Source organism: Thamnophis elegans, chromosome 8 (genome assembly GCF_009769535.1).
Source record: "Thamnophis elegans isolate rThaEle1 chromosome 8, rThaEle1.pri, whole genome shotgun sequence".
Classification (NCBI taxonomy): Eukaryota; Metazoa; Chordata; class Lepidosauria; order Squamata; family Colubridae; genus Thamnophis; species Thamnophis elegans.
The window spans coordinates 29,526,058-29,550,907 of record NC_045548.1 but is presented as its reverse complement, the minus strand read 5'-3'; the positions used below and the strand labels follow the sequence as shown (position 1 = coordinate 29,550,907).

The 24,850-nt window shown below is 41.1% G+C and overlaps 1 protein-coding gene across 3 annotated transcripts in view; it reads right to left on the bottom strand.

The window, feature by feature from the left end:
• Positions 1–6,557: 6,557 nt before the first annotated feature.
• RBBP8 (RB binding protein 8, endonuclease) overlaps positions 6,558–24,850 on the bottom strand; it is a 56,959-nt gene continuing 38,666 nt past the window's right edge. For all 3 annotated transcript variants that reach the window (XM_032223492.1, XM_032223491.1, XM_032223493.1), the window contains exons 12-19: positions 24,646–24,769; positions 23,996–24,087; positions 19,980–20,094; positions 15,092–15,244; positions 14,838–14,907; positions 14,207–14,303; positions 12,055–12,196; positions 6,558–7,046 (exon numbers count right to left, since the gene is read on the bottom strand). In XM_032223492.1, coding sequence (XP_032079383.1) covers positions 6,949–7,046; positions 12,055–12,196; positions 14,207–14,303; positions 14,838–14,907; positions 15,092–15,244; positions 19,980–20,094; positions 23,996–24,087; positions 24,646–24,769 — 891 coding nt within the window. In that variant the 3' untranslated portion in view covers positions 6,558–6,948. The remainder of the gene's footprint in view (positions 7,047–12,054; positions 12,197–14,206; positions 14,304–14,837; positions 14,908–15,091; positions 15,245–19,979; positions 20,095–23,995; positions 24,088–24,645; positions 24,770–24,850) is intronic.

Genomic DNA, 24,850 nt, shown 5'->3' with positions numbered 1-24,850 from the left:
TTCTTTTGGTATTGAAATTTGGAATTTGGATGCTTTAAATTAAATGGGGGTATTTTATATTTTTGTTTAATTAAAAATGTTATCTGAGATTGGAAGGAAGGACTCAATTCTTCAGTCACACAGGTCTATGTCAGAAATAGACATATGCATTTCAACCTTTGCATTTTCATCTTTTAATTGCCCAAAAGACAGCAACTTATGAAAGTCTTCTTGTGCGCAGGTGATGGTAGAAAAAAATCACTAAGCCACTATCCCTAAACTGGAGATGGGAAAACCAGATTTTTGAAAGGGTATATGTGAAATACTCCATCTTCTAGTCAATAGGCTTAATCATCTATTATGGTTTCTAAGCAAGCCAAATTCCTCAGATATGCCCTCTTATATAAACATAGATCAATTTTGAATGAAGTTCAAAGGAGTATATGGTGTAATTTGTGAATTCAGCATTACAAATATTGACAGAAGTAAATACAGTTAGGCCTCAAGTTACGAATGGAATGGAGCCTGCCCATTCCATTGGAACCATAACTTGAGTATTTGAGGGAGTGAATCTCTTACCTTGGATGAGATCACTCCCTCTTTTCACCCAGGCATTCGCTAATCGAATGTGAGGCTCGTTAAGTGCACATGAGGTATTTCAGGGTGGGGAAGACCATGGGGGGGGGCTACTGATGGAACAGGCCACCTGCCTAAGACCACCCAAGGCCTCCCCGAGCAACTGAAATACCTCATGCTGCCCAAATTGCTTTCCCCCTGAAACCTGTCGCGCTGGTTCACTTGTGAACATCTAGCAAGTAGTCTCCTCCCCATCCTTGTGCACTCCTCCAATGCTCCATCTGGGCCTCCGCGGGCTTTCCCATGCCTGTTGCAGGCTGAAATGAAGCCTCCAAGGACCGGATGTAAGGCTTCCAGGGGCCGGATCCAGCCTGTGGAGGCTCCGTTTGGCCTGCAACGGGCCAGTGGAGGTCTGTGGAGGGCCAAACGGAGTCTTGGACCAGATTTGGCCCCGGAGGCTCCATTTCAGCCTGCAACAGGCCGGGGGAAGTCTCTAGATGGCCAAACAGGGCTCCTGAGGGGCAAATCCACCACTCAGGAGCTCCATTTTGGCCGTCAAGGTGCCAAGTGAGGCCTCTAGGATTTTTGAGGGGTGGATTCGCCCCTCAGAAACTTCTTTTCAGCGGGCAACATGCAGAATGAATGTTGCAGAGCCTCTGCGGTTGTTCATAAGGCAACCGTTGTCCATGTACTGCCATGGTCCTGCAACATTTGTAATTTCAGGGCTTGTTCGGAAACGCTAGGGGACGTTGATTGCATAACTCTGAATGTTTGCTAAGGGAACATTCGTAACCAGGGATTATCTGTAGAAGCTCAGAATGGTGAATTAACCATAACTATGATCAGAGAATTAATGGGAGACCTTTATTCCTTTCCTTTTTCTTTTTGCTCTGATACAGACCAAGTGGGCATTTGTTTTAGATTGTAGTTTATCAATGCTGATGGTAAAATGACAGAATAAACTGCGCATGTGCGAGATCAGAGATGGCTCCTAGGCGTTCTTCTCCGTTCTGACTCAGACGGAAAAACGCTGGAAACCTCAAAAAAATCGATTCGAATTTCCCGTGAAGAGGTCCTTAGGGATGTCCGGAGTCTGGGGGATCCGAGGAAGCCAGACCTCTGCGGGGGCCGCCGTTCTCGGGCGGCCCCGGCTCGTTCAAACATCGGAGGTCTGTGTGCTGCCCGGCGGTGGGGGAGGCGAGGCCACGCTGAGAACGGCGGTAGCGTACTTCGGCGTCTTTCTCTGGCGGCGACGTCCCTTGGCGTTTTTCAAAGGTTTCGGTGTCCTCGTGCTGCTAGCTGCACCTCCTGGGGACTTTCTCTGTTTACCATCGCCCCGGAGTGTAAGCGGACGGACGGAGGAATTATTGGAACTGTTGGCTGCGCTTCCTGGGGGCTTTGCTCGGCCGCCATTATCTCGGAGAGAGAGCGGACTAATAAGAACATTGCTGAGGGTGAGCGTGTTGGCTGTGTCTCCTGGGGGCTTTGCCGGACTATTGCTGCTTCGGAGGGAGAGTGGACGGTCAGAACTACTCTTGGGACTGAGGAAGCTGGGCGGCTGGCTTTGCCTGGTGCCGCGGCAGTCCCTCCGGATGGCTCTCCCCCCCGTTCGGCTTCGTTTTCGCCCCGTCTCTGCCCCCCCCTCCTCCGCTCTTGTCTGGTCAGGTGGCCCCACAGAAGGGATTCCATCTTTGCCTGCCCCCACTGTTGTGAGGCTTCCCCCTGTGTTCTCTGTTTGGCACTGGACTATCTCTTATTGTGGCATTTCAACATCCGGCCTTTTTCTGCCACGGCCTCTGGATTCCTAGGCTTGTTGGCACATCTCCATCTGGCCTTGATTATTGTCACTATTATTACTTTCTGTGGCTACCCTTGTGGCATCGCCCTGGACAGTGCCTGCACAAGAAAACCCTTTACCATCTTGGACTGTTCCGGCCGGTTGAACCTTCTTAAATTTGCAGAAGAAGAGGGGGGATATAAGACACTCCCCCATATATTTTATCTGAACTGTAACTGGTCTCCAGCCACTTCAACCACCTTGAACACTGAGAGCCAGTTATGTTATCTGATCTTGCATTTTTAATCAATTGCGCAATTTATCTTCTTTTCCTCCTTTTCTTTCATCTTTTTTTCTTCTCTTTGTATGGGATATGCATGGGATACGTATGAGATGAATGAATGTCCCACTTTTTACTATTATATTGTTGTAATTTTTGTGTTTTAACTGTTACGTGGGGATTGCTTGGGGGAGTGCATGGGTATGTATGATTTGGAGGACCTGCCGGGGGATGCGGGGGCCATGGGGGTGGTTGAGGGGACCAGAGACACGGGAGAGGGTCGGAGCATCACGGTCGTAACAGGGAGGGGCAGATATGGCGGGGACTTTAGGGCAGGCCATTACCGGGGAAGGAGGGTTCGCTACATTACAGAGATCCCTCCTTCCGGCCCTATGAGTCCCACTCCGAGACCAGATGGCGCAAGTAATCAGGACCCTGGACTCAGGCTGCTGTCGCTAAATGCCAGGTCTGTGGTACATAAAGCTCCTCTCATCCGGGACTTAATTTTAGACGAGAGGGCAGACCTGGCATGTATTACTGAAACCTGGCTGGGCCCAGAGGGAGGAGTCCCCCTCGTAGAGATGTGACCAGAAGGATTTCAGGTGCTGCACCAGCCGAGAGCCCAGGGAAGGGGTGGGGGTGTGGCTATTGTTATCCGGGAGTCATTAGCTCCTCGTAGGGTCCCTGCTCCGGAGTTTGTCGGGTGTGAGTCTCTGCTGGTAAAGTTGGACCTCAAGGGTCAAGTGGGTCTGCTGTTAACGTACCTGCCTCCCAACAGCGTTGCAGCAGCCCTCCCCTCGCTCCTCGAGTCGGTAGCCGAGCTGGCAATTGAGTTCCCTAGGCTGATGGTCCTGGGGGACTTCAACTTGCCGTCGCTCGGTGAACACTCTGATGGGGCGCAGGAGTTCATGGCTTCCATGACGGCAAGTAATCCGGGGCCCAACCCATTCAGCGGGTCACATGCTCGACCTCGTATTTCTCTCGGAGCAGTGGATTTGTGATCTTGGTCTGAGGGGTAACGACATCATACCCCTGTCGTGGTCAGACCACTGCCTACTGAGGCTTGACTTCCGGAGACCAAACCCCCACTGTAGGGAGGAGGAACCGACCAGGTGGTTCCGCCCCAGGCGACTTATGGAGCCGTTAAGGTTCCAGACGGAGCTTGGGGTCATTCCTGATACTTTCGCCCACAGTCCGGTAGAGACTCTGGTAGCTGCCTGGCACTCGGCAGCATCGGAGACCCTCGACCGGATTGCGCCACTACGGCCCCTCCGAGGCGGCGGATCCCGGAGACCTCCTTGGTTCACTGAGGAACTCCGGGAGATGAAGCGCCGGAGGAGACGCCTAGAGCACCTATGGAGGTCCGATAAGTCCGAATTGAACCGAGCAATGGTAACCATCAGCACCAAGGAATACACCAGGGTACTTAGGGCAGCGAAAAGATCTCATATAGCCACCTTGGTTGCGTCCGCTGAGTCCCGCCCAGCCACCCTGTTTAGGATAACCCGCTCCCTACTAAATAGGAGGGAAACGGGGGAACCCTTACAGGGCAGAGCTGAGGATTATGCCCAATTCTTAGCGGACAAAATTGCTCGGTTTCGGTCGGACTTGGACTCCATCTCTGCAGTTCCAGCCGAGGCACAAGAGGATGAAGTAGACCACCTCTGGGTTGAGTTTCAGGATGTTGCCCCTGGGGATGTGGACAAGGCCATGAGGGCTGTAAGTGCCTCCACCTGTGTGCTGGACCCGTGTCCCTCATGGCTGGTTGTTAACAGCAGTGAGGTGACACGAGGCTGGATCCAGGCGGTTGTTACCGCCTCTCTTCGGGAGGGGAACTTCCCCGCCGCGCTAAAAGCAGCGGTGGTGAGACCCCTCCTGAAGAAGCCATCCTTGGATCCAGCTGTCCTTAACAACTACCGTCCAGTCTCCAACCTTCCCTTTCTTGGGAAGGTTGTTGAGAAGGTGGTGGCCTTCCAGCTTCAGCGGTCCTTGGAGGAAGCAAGTTATCTCGACCCCTTCCAGTCAGGCTTCAGACTCGGTTACAGCACAGAAACTGCTTTGGTCGCATTGACCGATGATCTTTGGAGAGCCAGAGATGGAGGTCATCCCTCCATCCTGGTTCTCCTCGATCTCTCAGCGGCTTTCGATACCATCGACCATGGTATCCTTCTGCGACGACTGCGGGAGGTGGGAGTGGGAGGCACTGTGCTGCGGTGGTTCTCCTCCTACCTCTCGGACAGGTCGCAGTCGGTGTTAGTGGGGGGGCAGAGATCGACCCCTAGGCCCCTAACATATGGGGTGCCGCAGGGTTCGGTCTTATCCCCCCTACTATTCAACATCTACATGAAACCGCTGGGTGAGATCATTCGTAGGCACGGGATAAGATACCATCAATATGCGGACGATACCCAGTTGTATCTGTCCGCCCCGTGCCAACTCAATGAAGCGGTGGACGTGATGAGCCGAGGTCTTGAGGCCGTTATGGACTGGATGAGGGCTAACAAGCTTGTACTCAACCCGGAAAAGACCGAGTGGCTGTTGTGCTTCCCTCCCAACAATTCGACCAGTACTCCATCGCTCAGGCTGGGGGGTCAAATTCTACACCCCTCAGAGAGGGTTCGCAACTTGGGAGTCCTCCTGGATCCACAGCTGTCCTTTGACCACCATCTGACGGCTGTGACCAGGGGGGCATTTGCCCAGGTTCGCCTGGTGCGCCAGTTGCGACCCTACCTGAATCGGGAGGCTCTCACAACAGTCACTCGGGCCCTTGTGACCTCTAGGCTGGAATACTGCAATATGCTCTACATGGGGCTGCCCTTGAAGAGCATCCGGCGACTTCAGCTAGTCCAGAACGCGGCCGCGCGAGTGATCGTGGGTGCACCTCGGTTCACCCACATAACACCTATCCTCCGCGAGCTGCGCTGGCTACCTGTTGATCTCCGGGTGCGCTTCAAGGTGCTATTAGTCACCCATAAAGCCCTCCATGGTAGTGGGTCTGCGTACTTGAGAGACCGCCTTCTGCCAATTACCTCCCTGCGACCAATTAGATCTCATAGATTGGGCCTCCTCCGAGTTCCATCTGCCAGCCAGTGCCGGCTGGCAATTACAAGGAGGAGAGCCTTCTCAGTAGTAGCTCCGACCCTTTGGAACGATCTCCCCGTGGAGATTCGTACTCTCACCACCGTCCAGGCCTTCCGCATAGCCCTTAAGAACTGGCTAGCCCGTCAGGCCTGGGGACAAAGATAATTGCCCCTCCCGAATGATGAATGAATGTTGCTCATTATTTTATTCTATGTTTGTCTGCGTTACTGTTTGTATATCCTTCCCTTGATTTTATGTAAGCCGCCCTGAGTCCCCTCAGGGAAAAGGGCGGCCTATAAATGTTAATTAAAAAAAAAAAAAAAAAAAAGATTGTTACCAGATGAGGATGCTGAATGTGCTTGAGGGTGAGAGGATCTTCTGAATGCAAGAAACAGGTTAGGGATTCTGGATCGAGATGAGAAAGACTTGGAAGTGCCAACAAGAGACTTGTCTGTACTTTTTGCTAAGGCAAAATAGGTAAAAACTTTGGCCAAGACCTTTTTTGGCGGGAGGGTGGGGAGATTTGCCATCAAAAATTAGCATTTGCGAAATTGAGCCTTCAAGGTAATTTGCATCCTAAATTCCCTTACATATAGCACAACTGATACAAAGTAAAAAAAAATAATTTATGATATGATAACGTGGAATTCATTTGAAAAAAGAAAACTACTATAGGAACAAATACGTTTCAAGGACACACGTAGAGTACCATGCAAAGTCACACACATAAGGGTTCTTGCCAAAAAATTCTATAAGCTATAACGGATTCCAGATGGGCATGTATAGAATAAAAAATGTGTTGAATTAAAGTCATAATTAAGAAAGTATACTTTATTATACTTTTTCAAAACATTATTACAAAAAAACAAATGGTTATACTTTATTTAAATTATCAAGTGCAAAATAGAAGCACCCTACAAGGTTCCATCTAAAGTTCATGGAACTATTCTAGACCAGAAATAAGCAAATGCAACTTTGCCTGGCCCAAAGAAATCATACTAACTTATACCAGCTTAATTGCAGGGAGCTAAATGTAGACCTCCAAAGATCAGAAATACACACAAGGTGCAAAATCAGTTAAGACACAAAAATGTATCTACAAATATATATATTCTTTACATTAAATAGTTGCATTAGGAAGCTATCATTTTCAAATACAACTAGATAATTCCCAGGTCTCTTTATTATTTATCTTTCAATTGATCATAAATATGAATTGAAACAAAAATTTCTAGTTTTAAAAATCATTTCCCACCTATATTTTTTGTTCTTTGCCTTTTGGAGAAAACATCACGTTATAAGGCTGCCTTCTTTTGGGGCGTGGACAGGGAGCAAACTCTTCTTTTATATAACCTAAAAAACCAAAGAGAGAAAATGTTTACACAATGGTTTTGGTAAAAAACAACATGATTAAATTGTAGTGACATGATTTTCTGCCAATTTCAATATATAACAATCATAAAAATCTTTATTAAAAACCCAATTACAGGTGAAACTCGAAAAATTAGAATATTGTGCAAAAGTTCATTTATTTCAGTAATGCAACTTAAAAGGTGAAATCAAGATATGAGATAGACTCATTACATGCAAAGCAAGATAGTTCAAGCCGTGATTTGTCATATTTGTGATGATTATGGCTTAAAGCTCATGAAAACCCCAAATCCACAATCTCAGAAAATTAGAATATTGCATGCAATCAATAAAACAAGGATTGTATATAGAACAATATCGGACCTCTGAAAAATATAAGCATGCATATGTACTCATTACTTAGTTTGGGCCCCTTTTGCAGCAATTACTGCCTCAATGCCGTGTGGCATGGAAGCTATCAGCCTGTGGCACTGCTGAGGTGTTATGGAAGACCAGGATGCTTCAATAGTGGCCTTCAGCTTTTCTGCATTGTTCAGTCTCATGTATCTCATCTTTCTCTTGGCAATGCCCCATAGATTCTCTATGGCAGCGATGGCAAACCTTTTTTGGCTCACGTGCTATAAGTGAGGGGATCACAGGGTGAGTCGTGTGCGGGCGTGCCACACTCATAATGCAATGCGCGACACCCCCCCCCCCCAGTGCACATGCATGCACTATAGGTGCTCCCCATTTTTGCATGCTTTTTTTGCCCTCCCCAGGCTCCAGAGGCTTTATAGGAGTCTGGGAAAGGTGAAAAAAGCCTCCCTCACTCCCCCCAGAAGCTTCAGGGACCTTCAGGAGGCTTCCCTGAAGCCTCTGGAGCAATCAAAACGACCCTCCGAGCAAATCGGAAGTCACTTCCGGTTAGCTCGGAAGGTCATTTTAAGCTTTAAGTCCGTTCCTGAACTTCCGGTTTGCCCATAGGGCCCATTTTTTTGCACTCTGGCGGCTTCAGGGAAGCTCATGAAGCCTCTGGAGAGCCTCCGGGGGAGGGAGGCTCTTTTCGCCCTCCCCAGGCTCCTATAAAACCTCTAGAGCCTGGGGAGGCCGAAAAATGGCTTTAAAAAGGGTGAACTCAGTTGGCCAGCGCGCGCATGGTGTTCAGGTCAGGCGAATTTGCTGGCCAATCAAGCATAGTAATCCCATGGTCATTGAGACAGGTTTTGGTGCTTTTGGCAGTGTGGGCAGGTGCCAAGTCCTGCTGGAAAATGAAGTCAGCATCCCCATAAAGCTCGTCTGCGGAAGGAAGCATGAAGTGCTCCAAAACCTCCTGGTAGATGGCTGCATTGACCCTGGACTTAATGAAGCACAGTGGACAAACACCAGCAGATGACATGACTCCCCAAATCAACACAGACTGTGTTAACTTCACACTGGACTTCAAGCAACTTGCAGTGTGTGCCTTTCCATTCTTCCTCCATACTCTGGGTAATTGGTTTCCAAATGAGATGCAAAAGTTGCTCTCATCAGAAAAGAGGACTTTGGACCACTGAGCAACAGACCAGGTCTGTTTTTCTTTAGCCCAGGTAAGACGCTACTGACGTTGTTTGTTGTTCAGGAGCGGCTTGACAAGAGGAATACGACATTTGAAGCCCATGTCCAGGATCTGTCTGTGTGTGGTGGCTCTTGATGCACTGACTCCAGCCTCAGTCCACTCCTTGTGAAAGTCCCCAACACTTTTGAATGGCCTTTTCCTGACAATCCTCTCCAGGCTGCGGTCATCTCTGCTGCTTTTGCACTTTTTTCTTCCACGCTTTTCCCTTCCACATAACTTTCTATTAATATGCTTTGATACAGCACTTTGGGAACATCCAACTTCTTTTGCAATTACCTTTTGAGGCTTTCCCTCCTTATGGAGGGTGTCAATGATGGTTTTCTGCACAACTGTCAGGTCAGCAGTCTTTCTCATGATTGTGATTCCTACTGAACCAGACTGAGAGACCATTAAAGGCTCAGGAACCTGTTGCAGGTGATTAGCTGATTAGAGCCTAGAATATGGCACCTTTTCATAATATTCTAATTTTCTGAGATTGTGGATTTGGGGTTTTCATGAGCTGTAAGCCATAATCATCACAATTATGACAAATCACGGCTTGAACTATCTTGCTTTGCATGTAATGAGTCTATCTCATATATTAGTTTCACCTTTTAAGTTGCTTTACTGAAATAAATGAACTTTTGCACGATATTCTAATTTTTCGAGTTTCACCTGTACATAGTAGTTTTATATGGAAAAATAAAAAAACAGCAAAATAAGTCAAAGTTCTCATACACATACAAAATAAAAATAATATATTGTCTTTGTTAAGATTGTAAAAGTTAATTAAAATAATTTCTAAGATAAAAATTGTATTAATTTATTTTAAAAGCTGGATCTAAAAGACTAGGATGTGTTTGACTTTCATTCAGAACTTTTATTGTAACACACTATTCACAGCTATGAAGTGAGTAGGATGTTGTGCTACTTGTCAATTTATAAACTTCTTAATAACTGTTATGAAATGATTCATATTTTGAGATGTAAAAGTAACTTTCTATGGGCAAATAGAAATTTTATGCCACATTTTATGCAGAAATTTTTAAATTAAGAAATTTAATGAAGTTTGCTTCCTAAAGCATGGTGTATTGAAAACTGAATTTTAAATTGGAAAATTTCTCATTCAATTTTTACTTTATCCATGGATTTACTAAGTGTCTATAGATAAATTATCAGCTGTGCCTCTGTAGTAGGAATCTAATGCTGGTTTGACCAATAGGTTTAAGTTAAGTTGCCAAAAGAATGTGAATATTCAAAAACTAAATGATAAAAAATGGTTATTATTACTGTAATGAAGATTAGTGATATCCTATTAACACACTGTAAAAGATTATAGATAAAATTCACTGCAATCGGTAGGCATATCATTTGTTGTTGTAGCTTATGGTTGACCTTTATAGCTCTCTAAATAGCAATTATTAGGTATTATAATTGTTTCAAATAACTTTGTCATATAAACTAGAAAATAAATGAAAATGCAGTGTTTCCTGTCCACCAAGTACTATTCATAACCAACAATGGGCAAAACCAAAATACACTAAGCTGCTTAGACACCATGATTGTGCAGAGTGACTCAGTCAAACTACCTTTGGGCAAATGGAAAAATAATTTTTCTGTCCATCAGATTTCCTAGTCTCCCTGCGTCTAATTGAAATGATTTCCAGGCAGGAAACACTTCCTTCAGATTACCTACTTTAAAAAGGCAGCCAGTGAGTTGGTGGCCTTTGTAAAATTGGAACAGAATTATTCTTGTTTATTGGAGTTAAATTTGTGAAGAAATGGCCAGACTTCCCATGGTTCTTCCTTGACTATTTCCTGCCTGAAAAAAGATGGGTGTAGTCTCCAGAAGGAGATGATGAAAGTTTTCTTCTGTATGCCCTCAGTGTAAGCAAAGCTTTTTTAAAATTTGCAATAGATTCACCACAAAGGGAAAGGGCATCATAGGACCCCCCCTCAATTGGTGAATCCCCTCCCAGTGCTTGAGAATAGCACCATTGTGCCACCATGCTGTAAGTCATGGATCTGTTTGTAAAAGATTCACAGAAAAGTCTATCATGAGCTCTGTTCTCTGACTAGTTTTTTAATGCCGTTGCCTAGGTATTTGGGCTCTGTCACAACTTCTGGGAGGTCAGATGTCTCTATTACCAAAACTCAGACAATGGTGGAAGAACAGCTGTGGCCCTGCTTCTCAAGGCCCTGTTCATTTTTGGTTTGCTTCAGTGTTCGCTCCATCCATTCTTTGTGCAGGGCTGATGAGAGCTGCCGGAAGGTAGAGTAAGATATTATGTGTGAAAGCCCTGGGCAGGGAAAACCTGATGTAATAATTATGCACAGTGAAACCTTTCCCCCTCTTAAAATACTTGAATTTGCAACAAATCTGCAGTTGTGTTTAGACATCTTTAAATCATGTGGATTTTATGATGGCCTATTCTTCTACAATTCTTCCAAAAAAAACAACAACAACCCTGAGCAACCATTAAGACATGAGCTTAGATATGCATTTCCCTTGCTCCTCTCTTGGAGTTCAAACATCCCTCTTCTGATATACTGCTATATCAGTAATTCTTTGGTTCTCTTGCTGCATTCTTTTAATGAAACTGAGGGAGATCTGTCTGCTCATGCTAGTCTGGAATAAATGAGTATTGTTCTTTTATCTTTCCAACCTTATGACTTGTTTGTCTTCCGGGAATGACTGCCAAAGGCCTACCTGGAGTTTAGCCTGTGTAAGAATCGGCTCAATGGATGCCACACAAAAGTTTTTTCCTGGTTATCACAATTACTGCTGCCCCTTGTTTCATTCAGATGTGAGAGAAAGATGCCAAGCCTCCTGGTCTGCCATGCATAGCTATTGACTGTCAGTCACTGGAACTGATGCTACCTGGGACCTCATTTGTCATGGAGTTGAGGATTTCATGTGGTCTCCTGATCTGTCATGGAGCTGTTGGCTTCTCTGTTTGACAAAATATTCTGAGAAAAGTCTTTGCATTCATGGATTATTCACCCAAAATTTATTGCTTTCTCCCAATCTCTTTGATTTACAGATGGCATTTGCTTTGTATATTACTTAGCAGGAATATTATTTAAGGAATTGCATTTCATTGAATGCTGTTTTGCTACCTCTGGTTATCTTTTTGTCACATTTTTAATAGGCCCTTAAAATGGAGTTGATGGATATGCACTGGTCCTTCCTAAAGGTCAGAACTAAAGATTAAAATTGGGAGGTTGTCTTGCAATAGATAGATGCTTTTTATCTATAGGAGGAATTCAGTTAACCCATTTCTGTGACTTCCATTTTCTGTGACCAAGAAACTGAGAAGCAACCACCCTTTGTTGTTTCTATTCAGAGTCTTGCATTACCTTCTGGAAACAAAACTCATTCTTCCATTTTTGTATAGTATTGCTTTATATAATTACCTCTTTCAACACACATTTGTGTAGAAGGGAATCCAACTTCCCAGAAATTTTCTGGTGTTTCAGGAGGAATATAGCGAGATCGATGTCTAGAACAGGTAGCTAGTTTTTTTTCTCTCTCTTCTTCTGGCAAACCTGCATAATACTAAGATACAATAATTAGAAATAAGTAACAAATGAAGGAGAATATTTTAGCTATAAAAACATGGATACCCAACAATATTTAACACGCATCAGTGTATTTCTGAAACTCTGATTTGTACTGTTTGCTTATTATAGTTTTAGGTACAAATGAATCCCACACTTTGGGGTTAAGGTTTTTTCTAAATTAGCAATCTTCAAGCAATGGAAACTTTCCTGTACAATACTTATATTCTTATTGGTATATTGTAGAATATCTCTTCTTCTTTCTAAAGCTGTGAAAACAACACTAAAAAAAAGTGTTAATCCAGACAAAAGTCAATTAAGCATAACTTCTCCTGTCTTGTTTGTTTTGATTTAGAAGTCTTCTGCCGCTCACACTATCACTTTGGTATCATGACATGCTGACATTACAACATACATCTATGAAAAATTTAATTTTAGATTGTTTATACCGAACAAACTTTTTAAATAAATGCTTTAGATGTTTTGCCCATATTTTTAACATATTTGAACTGGTGGGAAAAGTTCTTGTTTTCAATACAGTTAGACACTAACAATCACTTGCAAAATGCAACAAGAATCAAGTTCCTGGAGAGGAGAAACCTTATCTGTGCAGGGACAGGAAATTAAACCTGTTCACACACAAACCTTGGCAAAGAAAAACCAATCCCAAAACCCACAAAGTTGCTTTTATGTTCTGTTTCTTTCTTCATTCAAGAATCCAGATGCTGCATGTTTTAGAGAATGGAATTAAGCTTCATCATGGGCTATAATGTACATTAAACAGAAAACACTAGCAACAATCACATTTGATAAATTAAGTTTCTTATTTTAAAGATTCCATTTCAGAAAAATATTGATAAGGATTTTAAAAGATGGCTAAAATAAGCATTTAAAAATTAATTATTACTGATTTTTTGAAAGACATGGTATAGTATAACACTGATATATAACCTCAAAACAAGTTGTACAGAATATTAATAAATAAATTTCAGGTACTCATATATGGAATTTACCCCTTATTATTTAAGGCAGTCATAGAAACAAATATACTCAAATGACAATAGCAATATATACATTTTTTTCATATATAATGTTCTCCCAATAATAAAATGGTATAATTATATGAACAGTCGCTTTTAATAATCCTAATTCCGAAAGTCCGCAAGGAGTATAAGGAGTACTTCTTAAGTGAAAACAAGGGAACTATAGCAGTTGTGCTAGAAATCAGAAGAGAATGTTGAGGGATCTTCTGTGATTAGGAATACGAACAATTTTCCATGGTAAATGTTTCTAAAAGTGGGCAAAAATTTCATTGGAACATTGTTGGTGGTTTATTCACACAGGCTGTTTGCTAACATACACATAATTTTTTGGGGATTAGTTATCATATTAGTCCCTTAACTGTTCCCATGTTATATAATGCATAACGTGGCTCATTGATATTTGATTTGACATGCAAACCCATTCTAGGGGGGGGGGGGATGATGGATTATAAATCAATGTTAATATACTTATTTTTGCAAAGTCTAATATCAGTTAGTCACCAGGACCAGAGTTTTACTCTTCTGAGTTTTCAGACTCATGCTTGAGCCCATCTTCAGGGAATTTCTCTCTACGGGAATACGTGCTTTGGGTTATTCCATAAGTCTCCATAGGACATGGTATTTTAATCCCTCATCATTTTTGGCTACCTTCCTCTAGTCACAAGTCAGTTTTATCTACATTATTTTCAAAATATATGACTAAGAACTAACACAGTACTAGCATATATTTATGATGGTTGCAGTATCCCGGGGCCATATGATCACCTTTTGCAACCTTCAGACAAGCAAAGTGAAAGAGGGAGCCAGACTCACTTAACAAGTGTGTTATTAATTTAACAACTGCAGTGATTCACTTAACTGTGACAAGGAAATTTGTAAAATGAGGCAAAACTCTCTTAACAACTGTCTTGCTCACAATGGAAATTTGAGCTCAATTGTGCTCATAAGACCCATTATATACTTACTATTTCACATTCTTTACAAGAGTGGCCAGGTAATTTTCTTCTTTCTTCTTTTTTCCGCACAACTTCAATATGAGGAAAATCCAATACAAGATTTGTTCTGCAGTGTAAGCAGAGAAAAACAAGGATATATATTTCTAAAAAATTGCACAAGTTGTCTATTACTGTCAAAATTTGATTTTTGTCCCTAAATATAAACATACACAATACAGAATCATGACAACAGTCTAGCAGTTATAGTATTTCTGAATATATTTCCAGTTTTATATTTATTTCTTTGTTTGTTTTGCTACAACAAAAATAATGAAAAGGAAAAAGGAAAGGAAATCATTACAGTAACTAAAATTCTATTGATATCAGAATGACTTCCCTATATTAGCCAAAAATGGGCAGATAACCGAATATATTCTTTGGGGAAGAGAAATTCCAAACTTAAAAATATCTCTTAAAGAGGTATTTTATTTGTGTGAAATTACAAAATAATCCTTTAAAATATTTTATATTTTTATTTGATTATTTTTAGACATATTTTCAAAGCGGATTAAATTCTTAAACTTTGATTTTGCCATATTGTCATCTCTGGGGAAAATGTAACTAATATTTATATTCTGAGGGAACTTGATTCCGTAAATACCTTTCACCACTTTTAAAATATGTTTCCACAAAAGCCTTCTGCTTCATTTTATTTTGCTTGTCTCTTTCCCCTGAAAAGATACATATTAAACCATAAACAATACTGGAAAGAATATGATATAATTATAAATTTAACTGAAGTAATATGACTACAGAAAACTAGATTTATAACCATTTGTAACAACGAATACATATTTTCTGAGTATCAGTCAGTTTTTTAAAATAATGTTTTAATAATAATAACAAGTTAAATACTTTGTATAGTGCTTTTTTCTTTTCCTTCTTCCTCAGAAGAATTCTTGTAGTCACATTCTGGAAGATTGTCATCTTCTAAATAGGATTTATATTCTTCATAAGTTGTCTGATCAAATATTTCTGTTAAGGTATCCTTTTCTCTTTTTTCTCCCTCTACAAATACAAGTAACAACAAACACGAGATCCAATAAATAGAGCACAACAATGATGAGAACTATCTTGAATGCATTTGGGTCAATATTAAAGGTTGGAGGGAAATGACATTGCCATAGGTCTATAGTACAGGCTACCCAACCAAGCAGAGGAAGTAGATGAACTTTTTGCTAGTCAGCTAACTAAGGTATGTAGGAAGAACACCAGAATAGTAATGGAGGATTTTAACTACCCCGACATCAACTGGGAAACAAACTCTGCACCAAGTGGAAGATCCAACAGGTTCCTAACGAACCTAGCAAACAACTTCGTTTCCCAAAAAGTAGAGAAGGGAACAAGGGGATCGGCCATATTAGACTTAATTCTCACTAACAGAGAGGAAATGATAGAAGGTGTTGAAGCCATAGGAACCCTGGAGGCAAATGACCATGCAATATTGGAATTTAACATTATGCAAACACAAGTAGTAGAACAAAGTCAAACTAGAATCTTGGATTTTAAGAGAGCTAATTTCAATAAACTTAGAGAGAGCTTGGGAAGAATTCCATGGATGAGAATCCTTTAGGGGAAAACAACTCAAGAAGTTTGGGAAATTTTGAAAAATGAGATTATAAAAGCTCAGTCTAGCACAATACCAATAAAGAAGAAAAATAACAGCCCCCAAAAGAAACCAGCATGGCTGCATAAAGAACTCAGTGACAAATTGAAAGACAAAAAAGTTAAGTGTGAAAAGTGGAAAGAGGGGGACATAACTAAGGCAGAATATCAGCAAATAGCCCGAGCCTGTAAAGATGAAGTAAGGAAAGCTAAGGCTCACAATGAAGAAAGGCTTGCCACAAAAGTAAGAAATAAAAAAAAGCTTCTTCCAACATGTTAAAAACAAGAAAAAACTTAAGGAAACAATTGGTCAATTGCTGGGAGAAAGTGGCAAGAAGGTGACAAGCAACAAGGAGAAAGCAGAACTATTTAACTCATTTTTTGCATCTGTTTTTACACAAAGGGATACAACAGTCCAACCTATCAAAAACAGCACCACAAAAATCAGATTAGGAACACAAATTGAAATAGGGAAGAAAATGGTAAGTGAGCACCTTTCTACCCTAGTCAAGTTCAAATCACCAGGACCGGACGGATTACACCCCAGGGTTTTAAGGAACTGGCAGATGGGATCTCAGAACCACTGAACTACACCTTTCAGAGATCCTGGAGCACCGGGGAACTGCCAGAGGCCTGGAAAAGAGCTGATGTGGTTCCCATCTTCAAAAAAGGAAAAAAAATTAGATCCAGTAAACTATAGACCTATCAGCCTGACCTCAATACCAGGAAAGATTCTGGAAAAGATAATCAAGCAACGAATTAGCAAATACCTAGAAGTAAACAAAGTAATAGCCAAAAGCCAATATGGATTTGTCAAAAACAGATCATGACAGACTAATCTTATTGCATTCTTTGACAAAGTGACAAAATTAGTGGACCAAAGGAATGCTGTTGATATAGTTTACTTGGCCTTCAGTAAGGCATTTGATAAGGTAGACCATAACCTACTACTAGATAAAGTAGAAAAATGTGGGTTGGACAGCATCATCACCAGATGGATTTGTAACTGGCTGACCAACCGCACTCAACATGTAGTCCTCAATGGAACTGCATCTACATGGGGAGAAGTATGCAGTGGAGTACCCCAAGGCTCTGTTTTAGGCCCAGTACTCTTCAACATCTTCATCAATGATTTGGATGAGGGAATAAATGGGGAACTCATCAAATTTGCAGATGACACCAAGCTGGCAAGAATAGCCAACACTCCAGAAGACAGGCTTAAGATACAGAAGGATCTTGACATATTTGATCATTGGGCACTATCTAACGAAATGAAATTCAATGGTGAAAAGAGTAAGGTTCTACATTTAGGCAAGAAAAACGAAATGCACAGGTACAGTATAGGTGGTACCGTGCTCAATAGTAGTAACTGTGAGAGGGATCTTGGAGTCCTAGTGGACAACCATTTAAATATGAGCCAGCAATGTGCAGCAGCTGCCAAAAAAACCAACACAGTTCTAGGCTACATAAACAGAGGGATAGAATCAAGATCATGTGAAGTGTTAATACCACTTTATAATGCCTTGGTAAGGCCACACTTGGAATACTGCATTCAGTTTTGGTCGCCATAATGTAAAAAAGATGTGGAGACTCTAGAAAGAGTGCAGAGAAGAGTAACAAAGATTTTTAGGGGACTGGAGACTAAAACATATGAAGAATGGTTGCAGGAACTGGATATGTCTAGTTTAATGAAAAGAAGGGCTAGGGGAGACATGATAGCAGTGTTCCAATATCTCATGGGTTGCCACAAAGAAGAGGGAGTCAAACTATTCTGCAAGGCATTTGAGGGTAGAAAAAGAAGCAATGGGTGGAAACTAATCAAGGAGAGAAGCAACTTAGAACTGAGGAGAAATTTCCTGACAGTTAGAACAGTTAATCAGTGGAACAGCTTGCCTCTAGAGGTTGTGAATGCCCCAACATTGGAAATCTTTAAGAAGATGTTGGATAGCCATTTGTCTGAAACGGTATAAGGTTTCCTGCCTAGGCAGGGGGTTGGACTAGAAGACCTCCAAGGTCCCTTGCAACTCTGCTATTGTATTGTATTGCATTGTATTGCATTGTATTGCATTGTATTGTATTGTATTGTATTGTATTGTATTGTATTGTATTGTAAAGGTATTAGTTTTTAATAGGACATAAAACACATTCTCATTTGATTTTTCCTCTTTAAAAAAGATAGGTGAAAGTGATATATCAGTTCTAAGAGACTCCTAGCATTGTTTTAAAGGGATGGCTTTAACTATTGGTTCAGTTATATTACTTTATTAAACATGTAAAAAGTGCCTCTGAGGGGGAGATGGACAGTTTTAAAATGTGACAAATAAATAAATAAAATATTTTAATTGCATTAAATGTCACCAGACTAGATGCAGAAGAAAATTTTGGCATATTAGTATCTCATATACACATACTCCATTTGTCAAAGCCTTTTTTCAAAATCCAAATTACTGATAATTTACAGGTAATCTTACATGTTTTGATAGCAATTGGGACTGCTATTGCTAAGCAATGCAATCATAAGATTCAATATCGTGTGACTACATTGCTTAGTGATGACAATCCTGGCAGTCCTGGTTGCTGTTGTAACCCTAAATTGTGTGAGTCAGTAATCAGGAACCAGTGGGAGTCTCAGGGAAACAGCATGTTATATGCCACACATAAACTGGGTCAGAAGGGTGTTGCAGTGCTAGGCAAACACAGAGCGGCCAGGTAATGGAAGATGCAGTGGGAGTACAGAGAGGCTGGGGGCCCTTACCAGAGTGACTGATAACTTTTCCTGCTGGTTTCCCCATTGACTGTGGTTGCGGAAAACTAGCAGGGAAGGGAGCAAATAATGATCATGAGGTAATGCAACCATCATAAGTACAAGCCAGTTGCCAAGTACTTGAATTGAGATCATGTAACTGCAGGATTGGTACAATGACCAGAACTTTGAAGACCAGTCATCAGGACCACTTTTTTTAGTGTCATCACAGCTTTAAACGGTCACTGAATGAGTGGTAAACAAGGAATATCCTATATGCCCTTATTCAAAGATATTACTTTGATTGTCAACTTTCCAGCACAATTTCTGTTTTTACTTTTCAATAAATAGATTAACTTTTTCAATAAATATATTAGGCTCTGAATATATATGGTTATTAAAGGCAGCAAGAGAATCCTCCTGAAGAAGTTCCCACTTTCCTTTGCTTGTATTTTGGATGCAAGAGAGTTGCCTTCAGCCTTCAATCTTTCCCGTGTAGCCAGACAGTCCATTTACCCTTGAAAATTCTTTTTACTCCATATACTTGTGTTATATGGTTACTCATCTCTTCTAACCTAGCACTTATGCTCCTGTCTTCCTACAACTGGTTTATAGAACTCCACCTGGGTTGTTGCATGCAGTGAATTTGCTTCGGTTGCTTCTTTGCAGACTCTCTGGTCAGGTTCCCACCAATAGCAGTAGACTTATAGCAGTAGACTTATATACCGCTTCATAGGGCTTTCAGCCCTCTCTAAGCGGTTTACAGAGAGTCAGCATATTGCCCCCAACAATCTGGGTCCTCATTTTACCCACCTCGGAAGGATGGAAGGCTGAGTCAACCCTGAGCCGGTGAGATTTGAACCGCTGAACTGCTGATCTAGCAGTAGCCTGCAGTGCTGCATTTAACCACTGCGCCACCTTGGCTCTGTCTCAGTTAGCACTGCCCACTGAAGGGTGGCTCCAAAGGTTGCCATGTCCTCCTAAGATTGGTGCTGAGTTGTTTGCTTTGGACTTTTCTTGTTTTGCTACAGTCTTACTGGCACAACTTCTTTTTCACCACATCTATACATGCTCTGGGTTTCTTATCTGTTTAACTCTCCAATGAAACAGAAGATGGAGCTGGTTTAAATCTCTTTTCACACAGCGTTGAAACTCTAGATCTTAAGAGGGAAGGAGAAATGTAGCTTGTTTGTGGCAGTAAGTTTATCCTTTCACAGTGGGCTAATCATGCACTACCATCATTCCCTATGAACTGTGATCCTGATGCAGCTGCTGTTTTGATGCGTCTATGGAGTAGAGTCATAAATCCACATAGGTAGAGTACATTAAGATGATCTAACTTCTTAATGCCTATTATTTGAATAATAAAAATATAATAAACAAAAATAAACTTACCTGGATTGCTTACTTCTTTCTGTCTTTGTTTTTTCATTCTTAATAGAATACTATCACTGATATATGTGTGGTCCATGTCCAGGGGCTCTGATCCAATTCTTGTTTGAGTTTCTTCCTTTTAATTAACAAAATTAAAGATAACTATGATAGACAAAATTAAAATAGCACTCCTAAAATTCAATTATATTTTTTATAAATTTTCAATAAATCTAAATCCACATTTTAAAAACAAACATTATACTTATCTTTTTAGATTCTAGAAGAATCCCAAATATTTTGGAGGTACATTATACAAAGCAGCTGCACAATGTGTACATTCTGATCAAAACCTCAACAATATTTATGTTTTCCAAATCTTGGCAATTCATAGTTTTTCATATTTTAAACAAGTATAAGCATGATTTGGTGTTTCTAACAGATAAACTTCATTGAACACTTAAATGAAGAGAATTATGTCAATTTTAGAATAGAATAACAGAGTTGGAAGGGACCTTGGAGGTCTTCTAGTCCAACCTCCTGCCTAGGCAGGAAACCCTACACCGCTTCAGACAAATGGTTATACAACATCTTCTTAAAAACCTCCAATGTTGGAGCAGTCACAACTTCTGGAGGCAAGCTGTTCCACTGATTAACTGTTCTAAGTGTCAGGAAATGTCTCCTCAGTTCTAAGTTGCTTCTCTCCTTGATTAGTTTCCACCCATTGCTTCTTGTTCTACCCTCAGGTGCCTTGGAGAATAGTTTGACTCCCTCTTCTTTGTGGCAAGCCCTGAGATATTGGAACACTGCTATCATGTCACCCCTAGTCCTTCTTTTCATTAAACTAGACATACTCAGTTCCTGCAATCGTTCTTCATATGTTTTAGCCTCCAGTTCCCTAATCATCTTTGTTGCTCTTCTCTGAACTCTTTCTAGAGTCTCCACATCTTTTTTACATCGTGGCAACCAAAACTGAATGCAGTATTTCAAGTGTGGCCTTACCAAGGCATTATAAAGTGGTATTAATACTTCAAGTGATTTTGATTCTATCCCTCTGTTTTATGCAGCCTAGTATTGTGTTGCCTTTTTGGCAGCTGCTGCACACTACTAATTTTGTTTAGAATTGATACAGGAATGAAATTATATTTTCATGGTGTTTCAAAAAAACAGAAAAAGAAAGCAGTAATATTGCCCTACCAAATACTTCAGGCAATTTCATTATACAAAATATAGTTTAAGTTAAATTTTGAACTTCTCTACATTAGACATATGTCTTAAATATTTATCCATAATTATACTGTGTACATATGTACAATCAGTTTGTACCTATCTGCAATTGTTTGAACAACATTCTGAAGTTATCTCTTCTCACTTAAAAAGCCAAAGTACTTTTAACTTGAATGTAATCCTCCAAGAGTCTAATTAGAATTAGTAGTATATATATAGGTGATCTATAGAAGTAAGATAGATATGCAAAAGTTTGCTGCCAAAAACCTTCTTGGATATAGTATTACTTTAATTTTTTTAAAGTTAAAGATGACATTATTAGTGGTATGTCAGAATGAAGATATTCTTCATATAATTCTCTAAAACCAGGAGTTTCTACATTCAGTCTTTTACAGATATCCTTTACAAATTAACAGAGTTGGAAGGGACCTTGTAGGTCATCTAGTCCAATCCCTCACCCATCACAAGCAGATTATAAATGAAAATTCATAAGGAAAATTTTTTAAAGTATCAATGTTTCTAAACATATATTTACAAAACTTTTCACATTTTTAATGGATTGTAATGTCCAAAGTGGTAAATGAGGAAGTCAAAAAGAAGAAAACAATACTTTTGGTGAGAACAAAGAAGATATATTAAAGGAACCTTTTTGAATGAGAAGTTTGAATAACATTTTCTTGGTCGATAATCATCAAGTAATCCTTGGCTTATGACTATAACCCAGAATTACAATTGTAAGTCATGCTGGTAGTTAAGTGAGTCATCATGTGACTGACCTAACCTCGCAGGTTTTTTTTGTGATAGTTATGAATTGAATTGAATTGAATTGAATTTATTTAGCTTGTATACCGCCCACTCTCGGAAGACTCAGGGCAACTTACAAATAAGAAGGGAAGGGGAATACAAGAAATAAAAAACAACAATTTAAAAAATTCAACAACATTCATAATTTAGGATGGGGCTGGATAATTCAACAGCCCCAGGCCTGCCGGAACAGCCAGGTCTTGGTCACTTTGCGGAAGAGTAGTAAGGGTCCGGGTCTTAACGGGGAGATCGTTCCATAGGGCTGGAACAGCTACAGAGAAGGCCCTCCCCCGGGGGGTCGCCAGCCGACATTGGCCGGCAGATGGAATCCGGAGGAGGCCTAGTCTGTGCGATCTAATAGGTCTGTGGGAGGTGATTGGCAGGAGGCGGTCTCTCAGGTAGCCAGGTCCGATACCATGAAGGGCTTTAAGCATTTGTCTAGCAAAAAATAACCTAAATCAGTTCACAGGACCACAGAATACCACAAACATGTAACGTCATGTACCAGTTGTGCCCTTTCCTGGATTGTAAGCCCCTGCGCACAGACCCTCATGGTCATCTCCCAGTTGAATTACTGCAACATGCTTTACATGGGGTTAACCTTGAGGAGCATTTGGAAACCATACCAATACAGAATGCAGCAGCACGGACAGTTCTAGAGGCCTCTTGGGTGGCCCATGTGACACCAGTACGTGAGCTGCATTGGGTCCCAGTTTGCTTCTGGGTCCAATTCAAGCTGTTGGCAATCATCTTAAAAGCCCTTTATGGCATGGGTCCAGGGTACCTGAGCAGTGGTGAAATTCAAATATTTGTTCTACCGGTCCTGCGGGAGTGGATGGTTGTGGCAGGGGAAGGATATTGCAAAATCCCCATTCCCTCCCCACTCCTGGGGGAAGGATACTGCAAAATCCTCATTCCCTCCCTACTCCAGGGGAAGAATAATGCAAAATTCCCATTCCCTCCACATTCCTAGGGGAAGGATATTGCAAAAACTCCATTCCCACCCCACATTGAGGCCAGCCACAGATGGTATTTGCTAGTTTTCCAAACTACTCAAAAGTTCTGCTACCGGTTCTCCAGAACCTGTCAGAACCTGCTGAATTAGGCTCCTCTACCTGTGGAACCATCTTACCCTGGTGGGACTAACCTGCCCCACTTTTTCAGCAGAAAGAAATGCAGATCTCATTGGCCAAAAAAGTTTGGTTGGTGGAGTCCAGGAAAAGAGCCTTTTCTGGTATTCTCTCATCACAGGTGAGATCTGCCCCCACACTTCTGTTCTGACCTAGTGCCCAAACACGACAAACCACTCTTTGGTTGTCTTGTTGCTGATCCTGACTCCCATGCCTCCTCTTCATCTGATTCGGCTGCTGGAGGGGCCGGTGGCTGACAGGCCACAACAACCCCCTGCCTTCCAGAAGAGTTTAAAATCTTGGCTCTGCCACTTGGCTGAGGGTGGCTGACCAGATAGATAAGGTTCTCATCTCCAGGCTCAACTTGATTCTTAACTTTTAATCTTTTATTCTATATTTAATTTTTTTTAGCACTTTTTAACTTTGCTATTGTAAGCCGCCCAGAGTCACTGTATTAGTGAGATGGGTGACAAAGAATTTAATAAACAAAGAAATAAATGTGGGCCAGTTACTGGGAGCCCAAAGTGCACTCTAATGACTACAGGGGAAGCGTGGGCTATTAGAACTTTGAATCGGGCCGTGTCCCTTTTGGAAGGTCCATTGTAACTTTGAATAATCATTAAGTGAGGATTACCTATACATGTTTAGAGATTTTAGTAACATGAAATAGTTTCTATGTTATTGTATAAAGAACACTGTTTCACTGTAAAGTTATGTTTAGCGATTAGCTGTAACACTTTGCATTATCAATAATGTATATCATTTTTTATTTAACCTAACTTTTACTTTCAAGAAAAAAATATTTTGTTTTATTTAATTCTTAATAGATCAAGAATCTATTCAGGTGAGTTCAATGAACAAAACTGTAAAATTCCTTACTTTTGTGTCAATCAGAGTAATGTCCATTTTGTATTGAGAAAGGTCAGCTCCTGGATCTATACTCCACTGCACATTTTCCAAAGATGTTTTATCTGGAAAAGAAAACAGAAGTTTTAAGTGTAATGACTGTATAGTAACAAAATTCCATACTTACAGTAATCCAATATAAAATACAAATTGTAGCCTGTATAATTACAGATTTCAAGCGTCATAAACACAAAAAGCTATAAGAGTAGTAGTAAATTAAAAGAAGATCCTAGAAACAAAGATAGCATGGAAAGATCTGTAGCTGGAAGAATGTTTTGGTTATGATAATAACAGCAATAATACTAGAGGAGTGTATTACTTTACAATACCAGAGAGAGTAATGCTAGAGAGCCAGTTTGGTGTAGTGGTTAAGGAATCAGGCTATAAACTGGGAGATCTAGTCCCGCCTTGGACATGAAGTCAGGTGGGCGAGTTTCTCTTAGCCCTAGGAAGGAGCAATGGCAAACCATTTCTAAAAAACCTTGCCAAGAACCTGCAGGAACCTGCCCGGGCAGTCTCAATCAGAACATAATTGAACAGAAGAAGAAAGAAACAAGCAAAGGAGTTAGATTCAAAACCTAAGATAGTCCTATTCATTTATAAATTTATGAGTAAAAAGATACCTTGCTCAAATTGTGTGATTTTTGTCACCTTGCGAGGATTTGGCTGAAGTACCGATGCTGGCTCACCTATTCCATGTCCCGATCTTATTCTCTTGCGTATTAGTTCATGATCACCAGCAGCCTCCTACCAAAACAATTGAGAATAAACAACATCCTAATTTTTAGTATAGAATTACTATCTGCCTATGCATATTTTCAGTTGCAT